This window comes from Caretta caretta, chromosome 8 (assembly GCF_965140235.1).
Source record: "Caretta caretta isolate rCarCar2 chromosome 8, rCarCar1.hap1, whole genome shotgun sequence".
Taxonomy (NCBI): Eukaryota; Metazoa; Chordata; order Testudines; family Cheloniidae; genus Caretta; species Caretta caretta.
The window spans coordinates 56,870,693-56,890,109 of record NC_134213.1 but is presented as its reverse complement, the minus strand read 5'-3'; the positions used below and the strand labels follow the sequence as shown (position 1 = coordinate 56,890,109).

At 41.2% G+C, this 19,417-nt stretch overlaps 1 protein-coding gene across 1 annotated transcript in view; it reads right to left on the bottom strand.

Moving 5' to 3' along the window:
* The window catches only part of HMCN1 (hemicentin 1), a 323,571-nt gene extending 305,716 nt beyond the window's left edge, over positions 1-17,855 (bottom strand). The window contains exon 1 of the mRNA XM_048860591.2: positions 17,117-17,855. Coding sequence (XP_048716548.2) covers positions 17,117-17,405 — 289 coding nt within the window. The 5' untranslated portion in view covers positions 17,406-17,855. The remainder of the gene's footprint in view (positions 1-17,116) is intronic.
* Positions 17,856-19,417: the final 1,562 nt, after the last annotated feature.

Here is a 19,417-nt window from a genome sequence, read left to right as displayed (position 1 = left end):
ACCAAAGCTCCCTGTGCCTCAGTTCACCCATCTGTAATAAGAGACTAATACTATGGATGTACCTCCAAGTAGATGAAAGTACTCTAAGATCCCCAGCTGCAAGTATTCTCATTAATTTATTATTAGATAAGAGAGAGGAAGAGACTGACTGGCTCAAGACACACTCCCTCGCTTCACACATTCACATCTGCAAAAATGTCACACAGGGGACTACTTAGAGTGTGGCATCTAGGTATATACCATGCCTCCCAGAGCCCTGCAGAACAGCCAGAGCCTTGCCTTTTCCATATCCCTTTTTGGGATGGCCAGCACCTGCTGGAGTGTTAGAGGGTGCAACACTTGAGCTCAGGAGAGCACAGGGCCTGTTGTTACTATTCGTATTAAAGTGGTTACTGGTTCCAACTAAGATCGGGGCCTCACTGGGCAAGTTGTTTTACAAGACAAGACAGCTAGAGGGTGGAAAGGAAAACAGAGGCACAGAGAGATAAAGTGATTTACCCAAAGGCACCAGCAGGACAGCGGCAGAGATAGAACCCAGGTCTCCTAACTTCCAGTCTGGTGGCTCTAGGCAGTAAGAACCTGATCCAGAAAGACATTTAAGCATGTACTTAACTTTAAGCATTTAAAATCATTGTACCAATGGGATTACTCCCGTATTTAAAGTTAAGGACTTGCTTAAGTACTTTGCCAGATTAGAGCCTAGATTACTAGCTCCCACACAGCAGTAGTGAGGCCACAATCTGCTTTTGGGTTTGTTAATAAAAATACACATCATTAGAGGGGACAAAAATCACAGTAAAGATTCATTGTGAGCTATTCTTCACAAGACAAACATACTTTTTTCCTAAATTGCCTTTTTTTCCCTTTTCCCTTTCTTTCTCTCCAAACAATTAGAAGCCCAAGATTACATTGGTTCAATGAGCTACATTACGACCTCACTAACTAAACAAAAAACTCTGTCCTTGCAAAACAGAGTCGGACATACCATTGTGCACTTAAGAGAACTCAGGAAATGTTTCAGTGATATTCAGCATCCCCAGAGACGCTTAACTTCAGCTCATGAAAATACACTAGTGTCCAAGGCATGAAAATTACAATGGCTTCCTGCATACACCCCCTCTAGGTCTTGAATCTAATTTAAACAACATGGCAGGAATCCAGCAATAACCTATGGTCATGGATTAGAGCTCTTATCCTGAGCATGCTGACCTGGATTTCTATCTGTGTCTTTTTTCATTTAACTGTGAAAACATTTTCTCCCTCATAAGTAACTGATGATAGTAATACAATTGACTCTACTACAGCAGGAATTTTCAGTCTGAAAACTTGGAACAAAATTCTCTGCTTCCCGTTACATATCAGAGTACCTGAAAAGTAACTCTACTGATTATAATGTTGTTACCCCACACTTACACTGGTGAAACTGAGTACAGAATTTGGACCTATTTTAAGTCGTTTCTTTGCCATGCAGTGTGTATTAAGGACAGCTGACTTAGTACAACAGTCTGAAACATTTTTTAAAACTGTCTTCATATTTTGTAGTGCTGCAGTTAGAATAATAGCAGACATAAGAGTGGAAAGGAATGTTACAGCCATTCTGAAAAATGGTGCCAAATTACAAAGGAGGAAAGTTACAGCTAACCCTTCATTTAGACCTCAGTCCTGCAATTGACTCTGCATGGGTGGACCCCCTAAACCAGTCCAGAGATCTACCCAAAAAGTGTCAATTCCAGGGTAGGAGCTTAGTTTGCAATTGTTTCCTCACACACTTGTTAACATTCCCTTCACACTATACTAGCAGATGCAAGTTTTTCTTTGTGAGTAATGTTACGTGATACAAAGGCCCCAAAACATCTATGCATTTGAGCTAAATGTAATTAAAGTTATGCCCATGCTTAAGTGCTGGCAGAGGCCTGTGGGTAATGAGTCCACCACTATGGAGGATATAGATTAGATGGACAAAACAGGTAATTCGAATAGACTACTGAAGATAAATTCATTATTTTCAGCCCCGTTTTGCTATGTGAGATTTATGCAACTCTTCTTGTTGGCTTGGTGTCTGAGAATGTTTCATTTTCATATTACATATATATATTAACCTTAATATCCTGCAGATTAAAATCTGTGGTTAAATATATTTTAGGAGGAGAGCTGTAACTAGAGCAGAACTAGATAATTCCACTCTAGGCCTCTTGGAACAGGAGGAGATTACCAAAGGTTCCAAAGACAGTCAGAATGGAAGAGCACATCAGATACAGTGCAACAGGCTCATATATCTTAATAAAAAACCTGAGGTCCTGCAGCCTGCCTGCATTTGTAACAAGCTTGTAAAGTTTCAGAGTGGTAGCCGGGTTAGTCTGTATCAGCACATACAATGAGGAGTCCTTGTGGCACCTTAGAGACTAACAAATTTATTTGGGCATAAGCTTTCGTGGGCTAGAACCCACTTCATCAGATGCATGGAGTGGAAGATATAGGAGCCGGTATAAATACATGAAAGGATGGGGGTTGCCTTACCAAGTGTGAGGTCAGTCTAACGAGATAAATCAATTAACAGCAGGATACCAAAGGAGGAAAAATAACTTTTGAAGTGGTAAGAGAGTAGCCCATTACAAACAGTTGACAAGAAGTTTGCAAACTGCATACCATCAGATTAGGCCTGAATAAAGACTGGGAGTGGTTGGGTCATTACAAAACCTAAACCTAATTTCCCCAATACTAATTTCTCCCTACTGTTATTCACACCTTCTTGTCAACTGTCTGTAATAGGCCACGCAAATAACTGGGAAAGAACCCTAGATCCTCTCAGCACGAAGAGCTATGGGATATAACCCCAGATACACATAAGTGAATGCAGAAATGGTGAGGACACTGTAATGTGGGTAGGGCTTTGGGGTGGGGCTGTTCACACCTGGGCACTGATCACCCAGCCTAACTCTGCAGTCAAGACATACCTTAGGGGGCAAATCCTGGGGAGCGTTTAGGGGAAGTCCCTTACTATCATGTATGCCAGCTGCAAATTCACTCAACCAATCCTAGGCGCACCAGCTTAAGTGCAGAAGGGGGTAGAAGCTAGGAGCACTCTGTGCCTGAAAACCCTGGTCTGGCTCTGTGGAATTTGATAGGGCGAGGAGCCCCTACAAGTGACTTCAAATGACAGAGTCATTGGGAGTGTGGCCTGGAGTTGAGCACCACACATCCAGGGGCAAAATTCAAATTGGGCAGGGCTTACATACTTTCAACAAAGAGAAACAATGGAAGTTCTATACAGCATCAACAGAAGAAGCATGAATGATGCTAAAAACATTGAACCCTTTGAAACACAAAGTTTATTCCAATTACAAAATACAAATCTTGAATCGGTAATGGACAAACCAATAGCTCATCAAATAATAGACAGCTAAAAGCAAACTTGTAAGAGTTGAGTATAATAAGTCAGAATAATAAACCTAAACAGGAAATTCCAAAGACCGCCACCAACTATGAATGAACCATACATAGTACTGTAATTTATGTATAAATATGCATCCTTCTCAGCAGCAGCAAATTAAGTGCATGCAGCCGTCAGACCAAATTAACAGGAGAAAGCACAGCTCCTCAGTCTATCCTGATCCTCTTAACAAAATTATCAATTACCAAAGCATAGAAAGTAGCTCAAGTAACACCGCAAGCCTCTTTCATCAGTTACAGCTTTTGTCATCCAGGATCTAACAAACATATGTTCCCAATATTTCCCTTGATGAATGTGTCTCCTTCAAAACCAAAACACAGAGCATATGCCAACACCAAATCTTTGATTGGAGAGCACATACCAATTGGCCTCTGGTTTCTTTTTCCTATCTGTAGGTTTCCCCCTTTACATTCGTCAGGCCACTTTCAAAATCAATTACTAAATCAAATTTCCGCCCCTTCCCCACCAAGTCCCCTCTGCATTGACCTCTTGGTTATCTGATTCCTAATCAACTACCTCACCTGACTAAGGGCCAGATTGAATACACTAATTCACCACTGGGCTTGTGTACAAGCCTGTGTGTGTTATTTGGAGGTCTGCCACAGCTTTATCTAAGTTTCCATGGCAGAGAAGCTAGATGGCATTTTGACTGAATCTGGCCCCAATACCAAGGTCATTCTGCATTACCTTTGAGCCATGCTTATTTAAAACTCTCAGTAAAATCTTAAAGGAATTATCACCAATCCCTCTCACCTCCCTCACATTAAAAAATAAAAAAATTAGACTTCTAAATTAACTTGTATAGTTGAGGACCTCCAGTTGTAGCCACCATGGGCTGTGATCTTAAGAGATCTCATAAGATAAGTAGAGTTAGGCACAGTGGCAGGAAAAGCTCAAGTACTGCAGAAAGTAAACTTAGTGATTCAATGGGAGCTACTCTTCCCTCTGAGTTACCAACAAAACAGTGTTCCTTTGGGGTGTTAAAGGATTCCATGCTAGGAGAGATGCCATCTTTCACAGAAGATATTAAATGGAGATCTCAACAATTTGCAGTCATCAAAGAATCAAGATTCCATGGTACTTCTCATAATCTGGCCATACAGCAAACTGAATAATTATATTTTGTCTACTTCAACATCCCATTGGTGATTGAATTCTTCACTTTCTCTCCTACACTTTTGTAGTGCTGCAGTGCACTGTTAGCCAGTTGCTGAATTCTACCACAGAACTGGCTGACATGATTACCATATTTAATGTTTATGAAGCACCTTGGGATAAACTGTGATGTATACATTCATACATATGATTTTCATTTGTAATTCCTTTTTCAATAGGCTTTACCTTTCCAGTTAGAAAATGGTAACTATGGGAGTAATGGTGACTCCATTAAAGTTCAAAGGCAAAACTCCAATTAATCAATGAGACCAGGATTTCATCCTAAGAGAGTGATTTTCAGTTGCACTAAGGTTCCTTCAAAATGCTCCAACAGCATAAGAAAGTGTGTAGAAATGGCCCCTGAACTGCCTCCCCAGCCATGGTAGAGTGCACACAAGTGCTGTACACCAGCACTGCTCCCAGCCCGTGATGTATGAAGTGGACTGGGGACAAGTCAGGGTGTGGCTGGAGTGAACTGCCGTGTTCCACAGACTACCATTCTCTGCTTCCTAGGACTACTTACAGGGAGTCCTGGGATGCCAAAATACAAGGAGTGCAGAAGTGGCTTTAAAGCACCTTTCTTCCCCATACCTGACCCAAAGATAGAACAGAGTAACTGAGCATCAGACCCTACATTTTAACTTTTCTCACTGCTTGATTTTTTTAGTATAACAAATGATCTTTTATGGTATTTAACCTGAACTTCAAGTTTTTTTTCCTTCACTGAGGGCTTTTAATATTAATATCCCACTGCACAAGGCATTTCTGTTTTATTTTTGATAACTATCTTTCAGCAAATCTGCTGTAATTGAATGAGATTAGCAATTCAAGAGCCAAGTATTCTGTGGCTGATGATCAGTACTTGCAAAATTCTACCCTCTTCATCATTTCCTTTAGAATATATCACTGAAAAAATTATTGTATAATGAACATGAATACTTGATTAAAGTGAGAGCTTGTATGTAATATTTATGCCTCCTGGCTCACAGTGTGTTCACCTCATTGCTGTGCACTCTCATTAAACAATTACTGTTTCCAGAAGTAAAAGGGACAGTGTATATAAGTCTTGGGGCAGGGAAAGCGTAAAGAGCTTTATTCATAGCTTGAAGGCAGTTGGGGCTCCAGACCTAACTTCTGTTCTGCATTTAACAAGAATCACTAAAGGTTCTATTTTATTACGTGTGTGTGAGTGGGGGAGAGAGAGATTTCTCCCTCCGTACCCAATCAACAGAGGATATGAATCTACTACAGCTCCCAAGTAGGTGACTAAGGCCATTAGCCAGTCTTGCCAATGATTGTGAAATTATTGCAAGCAACACTATTTGTTCCTGCTGCAGGAACTCTTGCAAAAACACAATTAAGTTCCTGCCTTTGTGAAATTTGTGGGGCACAAAACCAGAGAAAGAGAGATAATTCACTGAACTGGAAACCATGAGGCTATGAGTTCTAGCTCTTCCATTAATGCTGTTAATGTTTCTGTGCCCTTCACAGCCCTTACTATTAAGCAAGCAAGGCTTCATATTATTACCCCCAGGGACATAAATATCACTCACCCATTTTACAGATAAGATAACTGAGAAGTTGCACAAGGCTATTCTGGAAACAGAACTCGAATATAACAGACCCAAGTCTCATTCACTTTGCTACATTGCCTTTCAGAAGGAACATGTCACACATGCGTGTGTAAGTCACACTAATACAATGTGCCTCTGTGTTGCCTTTTAAAGACTAGGCCACATATAGAGATTTTTGACTCTGCTACTGCCTCCACAAAAATATTTGTGGTTCTTCAGCTCAAGTGGGAGGGGCTAATGTTTTTAAAACCTGAGGTTCCAGGCTCAGTCCTCACAAATGACCCAAACAGGGGTATTGTTATACTTGGATACAACCCCTACACCAGTGTTTCATCAGTGATCAGTCTGTGGACCGGAGATCTCCCTGATACAGTTTAGGAAGGTGGCAAGCAGAGTCCTGGTATCAAAAAGGTTAAGAAACACTGTCCTAGACTACCTTCTGCTCCTAGAGCCAGGAATTCTGATGCCCAGCATTCCATTGTTGTCTCCCAAACACTTGTCATGTGACTTTGCTGGTGGATTACATATTGCCCTCTATGGGCTGGCTCACATAGAGTATAACAGAATGCCTTCCCACATACTCCTATAGCAGAAGTGAAAAAGGTCTTGAGATACAAATCCTGCTTGCGATGGAAAATAAATGTTAGTGTTAAGAGTCTGTTTGAATGATTGTATATTGTATAACACTACTTAGAAATGAATTTGATATTTTAATATTTTAGTGTTGCATATTTAGTGTTTCAACTTTGGCTCATGGGAGCCTTCAAGAACAGGATGTAGCATTTTATTATAGAGTATGGTTGAAACTGAGAACAATACATGGGAGATCTTGCCTGTGTGCCCAAAAAGTGGAAGATGCTACTTGTGTAAACTCCAGAAACTTGATATAATAAACATATATTTTCAGAAAGCAAACCTCATTCTCAAAGTTGTAACATTATAATGAGTGGGGTTTGGATGCCTCAGGCATTGCTAATGATCTACAGAGCCTTTCACTTATAGGTCACCAGTTTGAATCCAGCACAGATGAGTACGATGACCCCTACGTAAGGTGAGTTTGGTGGACCATGGTTCTAAATTCCATGTCACAAATTCATCATGCTGTTTCGCACTAAAATGAAAGTTCTTCATGGTAGGAACTGTTTCTTCCTAAGGGTGTGTACAGAGCCTAACCTGGATCTCAGTTGGGTCTTCTAGCAAGAACAGAGGCCAAAAACTTATTTATGAGAAATTTGCAAAAGTTGGCAACAATGTAATTGTCACAAACCTTTAGGGGTGGGCAGGGGGAATTCAAAAATCAGAAGACAGACCAAAAAACATGATTTAACTTTTCTGGACAATCTCACAAAATGTTGGGTCTGCCTCATGATTTTTGAACTTTTGGTGTTGTCAATAACGTCTTTTGCTCAAACTGTAGAGATTCCTGCTTTTAGATCTGGAGTACCTAGGTTAAACCTCTGGGGATGACCAAGATGACGGCTGTCCTATTATACACCAGTACCTTGTAAATATCACAAAGGATTAAATTAAGGTCACCAAACACATTTACTGTTTATCACAGAAATTTCAGTAGAGATGGGCAGGATATGTAGATCCTTTAGTGTAACCCTTCACCTGATCAGAGTTATTCTCCACAGTTACAGTACAGTAGGGTCAAAAATACCAGAAATCTTGTTCTTTCACCATTTTAAAATCAAAAATGTGTAAGTCAATGATTAATAAAAATATGTGAATAGGCTCCACCTTCAGTACCAGGGTAGCCAAACATTTCTGCTAACTGATCAGTAGTGAAATAATTAACAATCCCGACCTTCAAGCAAGCTTAATTAGATTTCAGATTTAGCACCTTTTGAGCTGAGTTCTTGTTTCAACCTAATCAGCAAACTCAGTAAGACAGCATTACACAGCTTTACATTTAGGAAGTTATCTTTTAACCATTAATGGACAAAAACTTAAAAATACCATTCCAAGGGCACCCATTGCCCTAACTATGCTTCCAGTGATGTCAATAATAAAACTTCCATTGAATTCAATGGAAGGAGATTTTGGCCACTCCTCCAAATTTCTGAAAATCTCACCCATAAAGCTTAATTCTTCAGAAACTTCTGGAGCCACCAGAAAAGTGCTCGTCAGGAGATTCAGTTAGCACAGCCTGAATCCGACCCCTTATAACGAGTAGCTAAAAATTAGTGTCAGAACAATCATATCACACTTGTTAATTTATCAGTCATATTTTATTCATTAGATAGTTTAGCTATATAACAACTCATACTTCTATTGATAAAAGTAGTATTTGAATTGAGGAGAGAGGAAAAAAAGGGATTCCTCTGCCTCTAGTGGAGTTTAGACCTCACTTTAACAGCTATGCCTGGGATAATTTTTATGCTTGGCTCACATGTATACTTCTGGACAGTACACCAGATTCCACCAAATATCAGAAGTTATCAAAACATTTCCTCATAGGAACCTGTCCCCGAGACCTCTTCTGCAAGCACTTTATTCTTTCTCCCCTCAAAATTACCCAAACACTGGATATAAATATGTGTCAAACAATTTAGCCTACTTAGTAAGGGGGAAATGATGTACTGAGTGCAGAGGGAAACAGTTCCTGTGTGACAGAGAACACTTGCAATGGAGTGGATCAGAATGTGAGAGCTCAAGCTGGTGTCTTCAGTGGCTGATGGACTGGCACTCCAGTTTGCACATAAGCACTCTAGAGCAGGAGAATATGCTAGCAAAATATGGGAGAGGGCGCCACGTGACTTGTCTGCCTAGAACACACACACAGCTTGCACCGGCCTTGCTTAATCTCTCTCTCACACAGAAATCTTGATGTCTCGCTTTTTCTTTTCCATGTGCAAGAATAATCAGTAGCTCTCTGGCAGCTTTGCTCCACAGCATCAAGGGTCAAAAGAACCTCACCCTCACATCACTCCATCTGTTTGCAAGCCTCGAAACCATTGTCACAGCTTTATTACAGCATCCGGAATGGTTCTTTCCATGGTCAGACATCAGGATGCAAAGAAAGCTTGTGCTACAACACACTGTTGCACACAAAAGACCAATCTCAGTATATTCTGAAAACTCATCCACACATCTATTCCCACTGAAATTGCCAGTTCTAGAGATGCAACAGGGATATAGTACATTAAGTAGAATGCTACACAGTTATATATCAATCCATTTTCCTGCTCCCCACTAAAACATAAGGTCTGAGTTTTGAAGTTTCAGAGTAGCAGCCGTGTTAGTCTGTATTCGCAAAAAGAAAAGGAGGACTTGTGGCACCTTAGAGACTAACCAATTTATTTGAGCATAAGCTTTCATGGGCTACAGCCCACTTCATCGGATGCATAGAATGGAATATATAGTAAGAAGATTATATATATATATATATATATATACACACACACACATACATACAGAGAACATGAAAAAGTGGAAGTAGCCATACCAACTGTAAGAGGCTAATTAATTAAGATGAGCTATTATAAGCAAGAGGGAAAAAAATTGTAGTGATATTCACAATTTTGCAGCAGAAAAGCTTCAAAAACAGACTCCAAAGAGAAACTGCTGAGCTTGAATTAATATGCAAACTATATACCATTAGCTTGGGTTTGAATAGAGACTGGGAGTGGCTGGGTCATTACAAATATTGAATCTATTTCCCCATGTTAAGTATTCTCACATCTTCTTGTCAACTGACCAAAATGGGGATGGCCCAATATGGGAAAATTCAAGGCAACACACTGCAGATAAGCTATCAGAGGAGTTCTGAATACCACAGTAATACTGACAAGTGTCTTTTAAATTTTATTTTGTTGTAGCTTGGGAAACTTATAAGCAACAGCAGAGGCAATGCTACTGTCTATTTGCAGACAGGAATACATTGGTTCATATTTGCAATCATGAGGGAATACTTTTAAATCAAAGATCAAATTGTGCAGAAATAGATGGCTTACTGTCACTCACTGGGTACAATATACTATTCATTATGTGCAAGTGGATTTTTCAGTGCTGTAGTTGACACAAAGAAAGGTTCATACTTCACCATTCCTGCACACAGCTTCATATCTCCCTTAACAATAGATTAGGATCCATTGCAGCACTTTTTCATTTCAAAAGTATGAAACCTTTTAATTCAGTGCCACTAAAAGGTATGTTATCATGCCTTGTGTTGTGCCCAAGACATATAATCATGTATCCAAAAAGAACCTTCCTATGGCCTTCTGAACATGTTCCAAACTATTGTATACCATAGCAACCAATACATTGTAATAGCAATGCCAGCCAAAGGTACGTCAAAGGAATGACACTGAAGATTGTAAAGTTAAACATGGTATTGTGACCGTACTACTTTTCAGGATTAGTGGATAAAGCACAGAAGTGGGACTATTTGAGATGTGGTTCTATCCGCAGCTCTGCCACCGATGATAGACCCATTATGTGACTCTAAAAAAGTCATTAAGCTTTCCTAAGCCTGTTTCTCCATCTGTAAAACTGAGATAATAATACTTTCCTACCACCTATAGGCATGATATGAAACCTAATTCATTTATGTTTGTGAAGGGCTTTGAGAGCCTCAGATTGATGATCCTGCAGAAGTGCAAGGAGTTAATTAGCAAGGATTATCAAATTCACTAGAATGTTCACACAATCCCCAGTATGTGACATTATTACACAAATACAACGTCCATCAAATTCTCAGGAGAAAATAAGACCTGTGTCTAAAAACAAATATGTATCAAAAGTTTTTCAGTAAAATTACACAAATAACAACAATTATTGGTTCTCATGTGGTCCAAAACATTCAAGTTAATCATACCAGAATTTACAAACAGAACATTGTACTCCATTTCTGAGGAATTGGGTTGGGAGTGGGAACCTTCCTAAACATTTGGGGTCTAATTTTAAAAGGTGCTCCTCTGAAGATCTGGAATCTGGGTGTCACATTAAGGTGCCATATTTGTAACTGGACTACCTCTAAAAATATAAGATGTGTATGATATATTGTTCATGTTCTCTCAGTTACATATCTAATGCATTAGCTGCAATTTATATTTCATGGTAAAGTCATTATCTTACCTTCATTTTTCCTTGTAATTTAAGATAAAATTATGATAGTGTATTCTTTAAAACAGACATTCACAAAAATATTTGTTTAAAATACAGGGAGAACTACATGGGACCACATTCCTTTCTGGTGTGACTCCATTTGCTTTAACCAAGTAGCATCAAGGATTAATCTGTCCCATTAGGCTCATTTTCTATTCCAAAATTCCTTAATGGCATAAAAAAATGAGCTGGCTGGCCACAGTCATTAAATACAGGCATTCTGGATCTTGTCCTACTTCCACTGAACTCAACGAGAGTTAACCAGTGGGATGTCAGAACCAAACACAGACAACTGAAAAGTAGTCTTTGATCTTGAGCTTTAGTTCTTATGCAAAATCTGCCTGTGCCAACCCTCCTTAATTTAGTTTTGTAATAAAACTTTGGCATGGGATATAAATGTTTTGCTGTAGATTTGTCAATAACAACCTTCACAGTCTATACAACTTCTACTTTCTTCTTTAGGCACTGGTAAACTGATTCCCAAACCCCACTCAGATATACTGGATGCTTCACGAGTACATGGAACCTAACACAATGGTTAGTTATTGTCAGAAGACAGGTCTGGGGTTAAAAAAAGGGTGGAATGGCGTCGATCAAAACAACCCAAAATTTCAATGGAGGGGGAGGGTACAATCCGGAACTTAGTTTTGTGCAAACCACCATTCTGGGCCAATCCAAATCCCAGATTCCAACTCTCAAACTACAGGTATTCAAAATCTCTCTAAATAGGACCCATCTCTAGTGGTTAATTTTTTTCTCTTCTACAAGGGGACAGTAGTTTCACTTAGATGTTATTAAAACTGTATCCATCTCCACCACCTCAAAACCATGTTATTTCCATATATTTATACTGCAGCACTGAGATAATATGTAACATACTGTACAATATATTAATTACCATTTGTGTCAGAGATGGTAGGACTTTTAAAGAACTCGGAAGTCATTTGAAAGTTTGTGTGTCAGAAATGGATAAGCAGGGCACAATCTTTATTTAATGAAAATTTACTTGAGGTGATCCACCAAATAACTTTTTATTTAAAAAAAAATTATGAATGACAAGAATGACTGGATTTTCCTAATAAGCATGGGACACTGGAAGATCCTCAAAATCTTTCAAATCACATCACATCTGAGTTTTTTTGTTTTATGCCCTCACAGCATCATTTATAAAACATTACAACTCTTTCCTCAGCAATACATTTAGGTGACCCGAATGTTACATCTACCCCAGAAGTACTGTAGGAACTTCCCCTAGTGAAGCTCTATGCAGTAGAAATGTGTAAGTCAGTGGAAGAGTCTTCTCAATATTAATTCTAAATTCTGCCAACCAATTCTGTACAAAATCCTGGGGTTAAAGCTGGTACAGGCTGGTACAGCATACAGGTAAAAAGTGGCCACCGGTACTCGCCCATACAGCTGACTTTAAAGCACTGCAGCGCTTTACGACAGCACTTTAACGTCGCTGCCCCTTTTGCACCCGCCGTTGGCGGCCCTGCCGGGTCCCTATTGACGGGGCGGGGGAGGGCGCAAAAGGGAAAGTGACGTTAAAGCGCTGCTGTGGCAAAGGACCCTGCTTAAAGCGCTGCCACGACAGCACTTTAACGTCATTGCCCCTTTTGCCCGCCTGGGCTGCTGATGGAGCGGGGGTGTGGCGGAAGGAGCAGCTGCCCTGGGGCTGGCAATTTAAAAGGGCCGTTTAAATTGCCACTGGAGCCCCAGGTGGTGCAGGCCAGGCAGCGCGAATGGGCTAGCTGGGGGACGCTGACCCCCCCAACCCCCGCCCCTTCTGCCCAAGGCCCCACCCCCTTCCGGGCGGGGCGGGCGCAGTCCAGAGCCCACCCCTGTACCAGTAAGAGTTCAGTTTTACATTCACCTGTGACAAAATTGTTCTGTGCAAACCTGTTATGAAAAAGGCCTTGTGCAGAGAAACAAAAGGCACTCTCGTGGCTTTTTCCATCTATCACGTACCCACTCCATGTCGACTTAAGAGGGCCTCTTTTTGAGCCAATTGGTAACTACTTTTTGAAATTTGTCCAGACCAAGGGACGGCAACCTTTCAGAAGTGGTGTGCTGAGTCTTCATTTATTCACTCTAATTTAAGGTTTCGCGTGCCAGTAATACATTTTAGCGTTTTTAAAAGGTCTCTTTCTAGAAGTCTTTAATATATAACTAAATTATTGTTGTATGTAACGTAAATAAGGTTTTTTAAATGTTTAAGAAGCTTCATTTAAAATTAAATTAAAATGCAGAGCTCCCTGGACAGGTGGCCAGGACCCGGGCAGTGTGAGTGCCACTGAAAATCAGCTCGCATGCCACCTCTGGCACATGTGCCGCAGGTTGCCTACCCCTGGTCCAGACAACAGCTGGATTAATTTGGGTATATGAAGCAGAGACACACAAGAGGAGAGATTGCTGGAGATCTTTGGTGAACACTTTCCTCCCTCAGCAACAATGACTGTCTCCACTCAATATCTGGTTCTCTGAGTCTGGTTGGATCATTTCACTAGCCCACATGGGACAAGCTGTACTGCAAGAGACTGAATCCAACAGAGCCCAGTGTATACTATGCAATGTCACCTCGGGAACAAACTAATGTACACAAGGCCAAATTCACCCCAGCTGTAATAGTGTAACTTCACTGGACGAAATGGCATTGCATCAGACGTGAATCTGGCTTATAAGATCTGATGGTATGAGGCACTAAGTGTCTTCAAAACACACTAAAACTCAGCATTTCACAGGAACAAACCTTCAATAAGCTAAATGAAAATTAAAAAATTCCAACAATAGCTAAGTTTATAAGACAGGCATGGTCCAGTTACTTATCCAGTAGTCCATCCAGACAATGACATGCAAAGACAGTGGAAGTCTTTGAAGATAAAGGTTACCCATTGTGGGACCACAATATGAATGCACTCATTGCAGGACACCTGTTGGAAAGAATACATAATGGACACCAACACCTCACTAAAAAAGAAGAACTAGCCAGTTTGTCTGTGTGGAAGCTGAGCATAAGGCAAATTACAGAGTGGAATCATTCAAATCTTATATAATGACAGACAGACATAACTTAAAGAATCTCTCATAGCCACCACTTCACCTAACAGAATTTCAAAAAGAATAGCACTAGATCTGGGCCAAGAAATGGGACACAATGCAGAAAGCCAGTGATTATTATTCCAGATTTGTAGAAATTCTACTTTGTACTACATCCACAAGGTTAGTGACCAATTCTGGAACAGAGTTTCTTAACCATCTTCTGAAGCACCTGGTATTGGCCTCTCTCAGAGATAGGATACTGGACTTGACACATCAAAGTCTGATCAGATATGGCAATTGCTGCATTTCTATGATTCAAGGTAGAAGAAGCCAATACGGAAGAAATTGCTATTGGTTTGTGGGGGCCAAATTACAGAAATAAAGTTTTCAAAAGTTAAGAAAGCAAAAATTATTTTAGACTTAAGACGACATATTTATTTTCCACTTTAAAACATTCACGAAAGTGGACCAAATTATCACTTGTCCTCCAAGGCTATATGTGGAAGCTGAGCTTTCATCTAAAGATGCAAAACAGATGTATAATAATGTAAAATTTGATACTGCAAACAGGTTTTGCTGTATGCTTTCCAATTTATAAGGGTTTAATTTTCATTTTAATTACTAAATGAAATGTTAACATTTCAGTAATCAAGGAAAGGGATTTCCTGGGGGATGGAAGGAAGGAGACAGTGAGGGGAAGGGGCTTCCTGGATTTTGAGAGAGAAAGTGGCACTGGAGTTGTGGTTCCTTTGCACAGGGGGGAGGGGACAACAAAGAGGGATGGAAAACAGAGGTGGAAAACCAGACTGAAATGAGAGCAAGGAGACTGCAGAGACAGTGAGAATAGGAGAGGAGTGAGAGACTGAAAAAGGAAAAACCCTAGGGAAGAGTAGGCAAAAGGAATAGAGTGACTGAGGGAAAGAACACAAAGGGTATGGGAATGAAAAGAGGGTTTATGGAAATGAGATTTAAAAGTAATCCGCAATACAAACAAAGCATTGAAAGAATCACTGAAATATAAGTGGGGTGTCCTACCCAAAGCTTATTGGGAGGAGCAAAGGGAAGGAGCAAATCTATACTAACTTTTTTTTTAAATGTCTTTGCCTGACAAAAATTACCTTCCTGCTTTTGGGTTTGAGAAACGTGTTCCTGAACAAATCATCCTAAAAAGCAGAGCAATCTGGTTAGCTGTTACAGTGAATCACTCTATGGGGGAATTTCTTCTGTTTAGAATGCATCTGATCAATCTTCCATTTAAAAATAAAAGTTTTAAAATTAAAAGGCAGGACAATCAAAAGGGAACTGTCAACCTGAAATCCAGATGATTTTTTTAAAATGACATAAAAGTTGTTTCATACTCTACACTCAACCCAGAATCCCCCGCAGCTGATTTTTGTGACTTTACAATCACCATATCCTATTTTTTAAATGTGTGTGTTTCAGGCAGCAACAGGAAGACAAAGGAAACTGACTGCCTTCACAGAAGAAATAGTGAAACTGACAATTTTCGCAGAAGCAGTCTTATATTATGATGGACAACCTTATAAAAACATAGCAAATATAAAAATGCACCAAATAGACAAACTGAAAAAAGAAAACATGAATTTTTCAATAATCTTTCAGCATTATAGATATTAGCTGTTATTTTTGACAATATCAGGTAAACATTTTGCAGGCAGATATCTGGGCGGAGGCAAGGGGTGTTCTCTTTTTTACATTGACGACGTCACTCTAAAAGCACCTAAATATCTGAAATAGAGGGAAGGGAGTCTTACCTGAGCTCCTGTGACTGATTCCTAGAATGCTGCAATCTGAAGTGTCTCAGAGGAAACTAGAACCAGGAAAATCATGTTCTAAAACAGATTTTTTTGGTTTGGGATTTTGTTAAAAAAAAGTTTGGTTTGAACTTCTCCCTGTGCTGGCTAATCCATATCACAGCCTAGGGGCATCCAGTTCCTATTTCCTTTTCAAATTGTGAAGAGAGATTTGACAAGGGAGGAGGAGAAATCCAGACAAAAGGGATAGGAAAGGGACAGAAAAGAGATACTGAAAAACAGGAAGACAAGATACACCAAGACATACAGCAGAAAAGGAAAAAAGTGGAATGAGGGAAAAACACAAGCAGCACAGTAGAATAGTTACCTGTTTCACAGAAAGCTTGTTGAAGTAGTACACAAAGACTACAAACAAACGTGCGATTTTTTCAGAGGAGACCGGATACATGATTCTGTAGTAGTAGGTAATGGAACTCTGTAGTCCTAAATTCTTTTTATGTTCTTTAGTAGGACAAAGTCTAGTTTTAACATAAAATGGCTTTTGCAAGAGCAATACTGGATACTTTCAAAGTCTGTGCGTGTGCATGTTTTAAAATCAATTTGCGTGTATGTGATGGGGAAATACAGGCATATTAAGCACTCAGAGGTGACAATGCATATTTGTGTATGCACGTGACAGGAGGGAGTGAGTTAACAGAATGTAACTTGTTACTGGCAAATTATTCTGGTTGAGAATTCCATGTAAAAAGGGTTACAGACATTAAACAAAATATGTATGCACTGATGTTCAAAAGTGCACAAAGTTGCCTCTTATTTTTTAATTCATTTCCAAGGAGAATTCTGTGCTCCCCCTTTTTTTTCTAAAATGTGGTTGCAACCCTCTGCCTTTACATATTATATACTGCATTTAGTTAATTCAGCGGATGACACCAAAATCTTCACACACATACATACATACATACACACACGGATCTTCCCAGTTAACTGGACTTGGAAAAATATTTCCTTACCTGGATCATGGAAAGGCACCAAAGCAAAGTTGTAAAGTGGTTTCTTAGGTCTTTTCAGAGAGGTTTCCAAAATTTTAGATGCGCCTTCAATAACTTGAACTAAGTCATCATACATAGAGCCAGTCACATCAAACACAAATGCCAAGGTGGATGCTCCCTCTGGGATTTCTTCAGCTCTGGGCTCCTTCTCTGCATTGGCATCTTGTGCATAGCAAGAAGAAAAGAGAGCCAGCAAGAATACTGTGCAGAATCCCGCTCTCCAAATGGGGATATTTCCACAGGAAATCATTTTTCTCCCCAGTGCCTAAGCAGCGTGCTTGGTACTCACTAAGTGTCAGAGGGCTTCCACTCCAGTTGAGAAATGCATTTGAATTTTTTAAAAAACAAACAAAACAAAACCTTTTTTGCACAACTTAGATCCGAGTTGCTACTTCCCTCCCCCTCCACACACACACACACGCACACACACACACACCCCACCAGCCCTCTGAGAGAGGGAGGGTGGGAGAGAGATGCAGCAGTTTTTGTTTGTGTGTAGTTTCTGGTTCCTTTCCCTTTCCTGTCTACTTGTCTGTAGGACTCTTGTAATGTCTCATGGAGTGAGGGGAGAGAGTCCCATCCATGCCCTGCTGTGTGTGTTGCTGCTGCTGTTGGGATCTTTGGCAAGAGGCAGAGAGAGGCTCCCAACGTGCTGCTGCGGCTGCTGCTGGAGTCTCCGGCCAGAGCCCGAGGTTCCCAACTGCTGCTGTGAGACACAAGGAGCGGATGCCTAGCCCGGCCTCGGCTTCCCATTGGTCACCCGTTCTCCCCCCTGCATTTGCCTTAGAGGCCCTTTTTTAGGGAGACTTTTTAAAATGTTTATAGGGTCACTTGAGTGCCACAGAATCACTTGGAGCAAAACCTTCAGTGATAACAATAAAAGCAGGACTGAGCCATAAGCAGGAAATTCACCCCAGATGTGTGGTTCCCCCACCATTCTGTGACAGTCAGGGGAGCTGAATGTTTCCATTAGTGATTAGGAACAATGTACTTACCAGGATTGGCCTGCAAATTCCTGAGCTAGGAGGACATGGATAACCCTCGTACTCCCTCTCAACCTTAGGGGTGGGGAAATCTGGATATGAACCTCTCCTTCCACAATAAAATTAAGCTGACTGCCCCCCACCACCTGCCAGGAGCCTACGGGGGGCGGGGAAAGAGAAAGATTTCCACTGGGAAGTGCAACCTAAGGAATTTCCCCACCGACCCTCTACTCAAGTCTGTCTGTACCCCACCACCACCAGGCTCTACCTCTTCTCCATTCACTTACGTTTGCAGTGATCTGGAGCAAAAAGAAATCACAGTGGCCTATATCCTCCCAATGTCTTTGTGGTCTAGCAAGCTAGCCAGCCCAATCCACACTCTACTCAAGCTTTCACTCCTACAAGCGGAGTGAAATTCTTTAATAGTTGGTGACACTCAGATATTAAAAGGCTGGAGGGCCATAAAAACATCTGGATAGATAAAGTGCTAACAGACAGAAAAGAGCAGCCTATATCACCTTACCACCACCAAAGTGGATGGAGGGTGACAATCAACACTAAAGTGGTGGCAAGTATTCTCTACCCCTCTCCTCAGTCTGTCCCTTCAAAAGATGAAACACTGGCGGGAAAGGTTGCACATGCCCTGCCCCCAATTTTTTGCCCCCTTCTTCCCCTCTATTTCTTGTTGAATACCAGTGCTCATTATCTAGCTGGCAAGTTGCTACTCCTGGCCTGTTCCACAGGCACTGCAGCCTCCAAACGCTTCTGGGGACCTGGCAACTCAACAGAGCTGCAGCGAGCTGGATCACCAAATAGTCCACCCCCAGAAGCTGGACTTTACATTTCCCTCCTCAGGGAACCTATGGGAGCTGCTCTCTGCTCAGCTGCTCACAGAGAGAAGTGGCTGGCTGGTTCCAGCCTCTCCAGCCGAGAGGTAGGTACATGGAGGAGGGGGAATCCTGTCTGCCCCCCCGCCCACTCCCTGTTGTGCCCAGATTTTCCCGCCCCGGCCCCTTGCTCCAGGGACTGACCCCCCTCCCTCTGCCCTGCACTGCCCTGACTGGGCAGGCAGGCAGGCTCTGTGTCAGCTCCTCCTAGCCCAGCTCTGCAGTTGGCAGGTGAGTCCTGGGACAGAGAGGGAGTGAGCAATGGAGGGAGCAGGAGACAGGAGCGAGGAGGGCCTGGGGGAAGAGGCAGGGCCAGGGCAGGACCTCATGGGAAGGAGCAGGGCAGGCTGTCCAGTTTTCAGCAGTTAGAAAGTTGGCAACCCTAGTGGGTG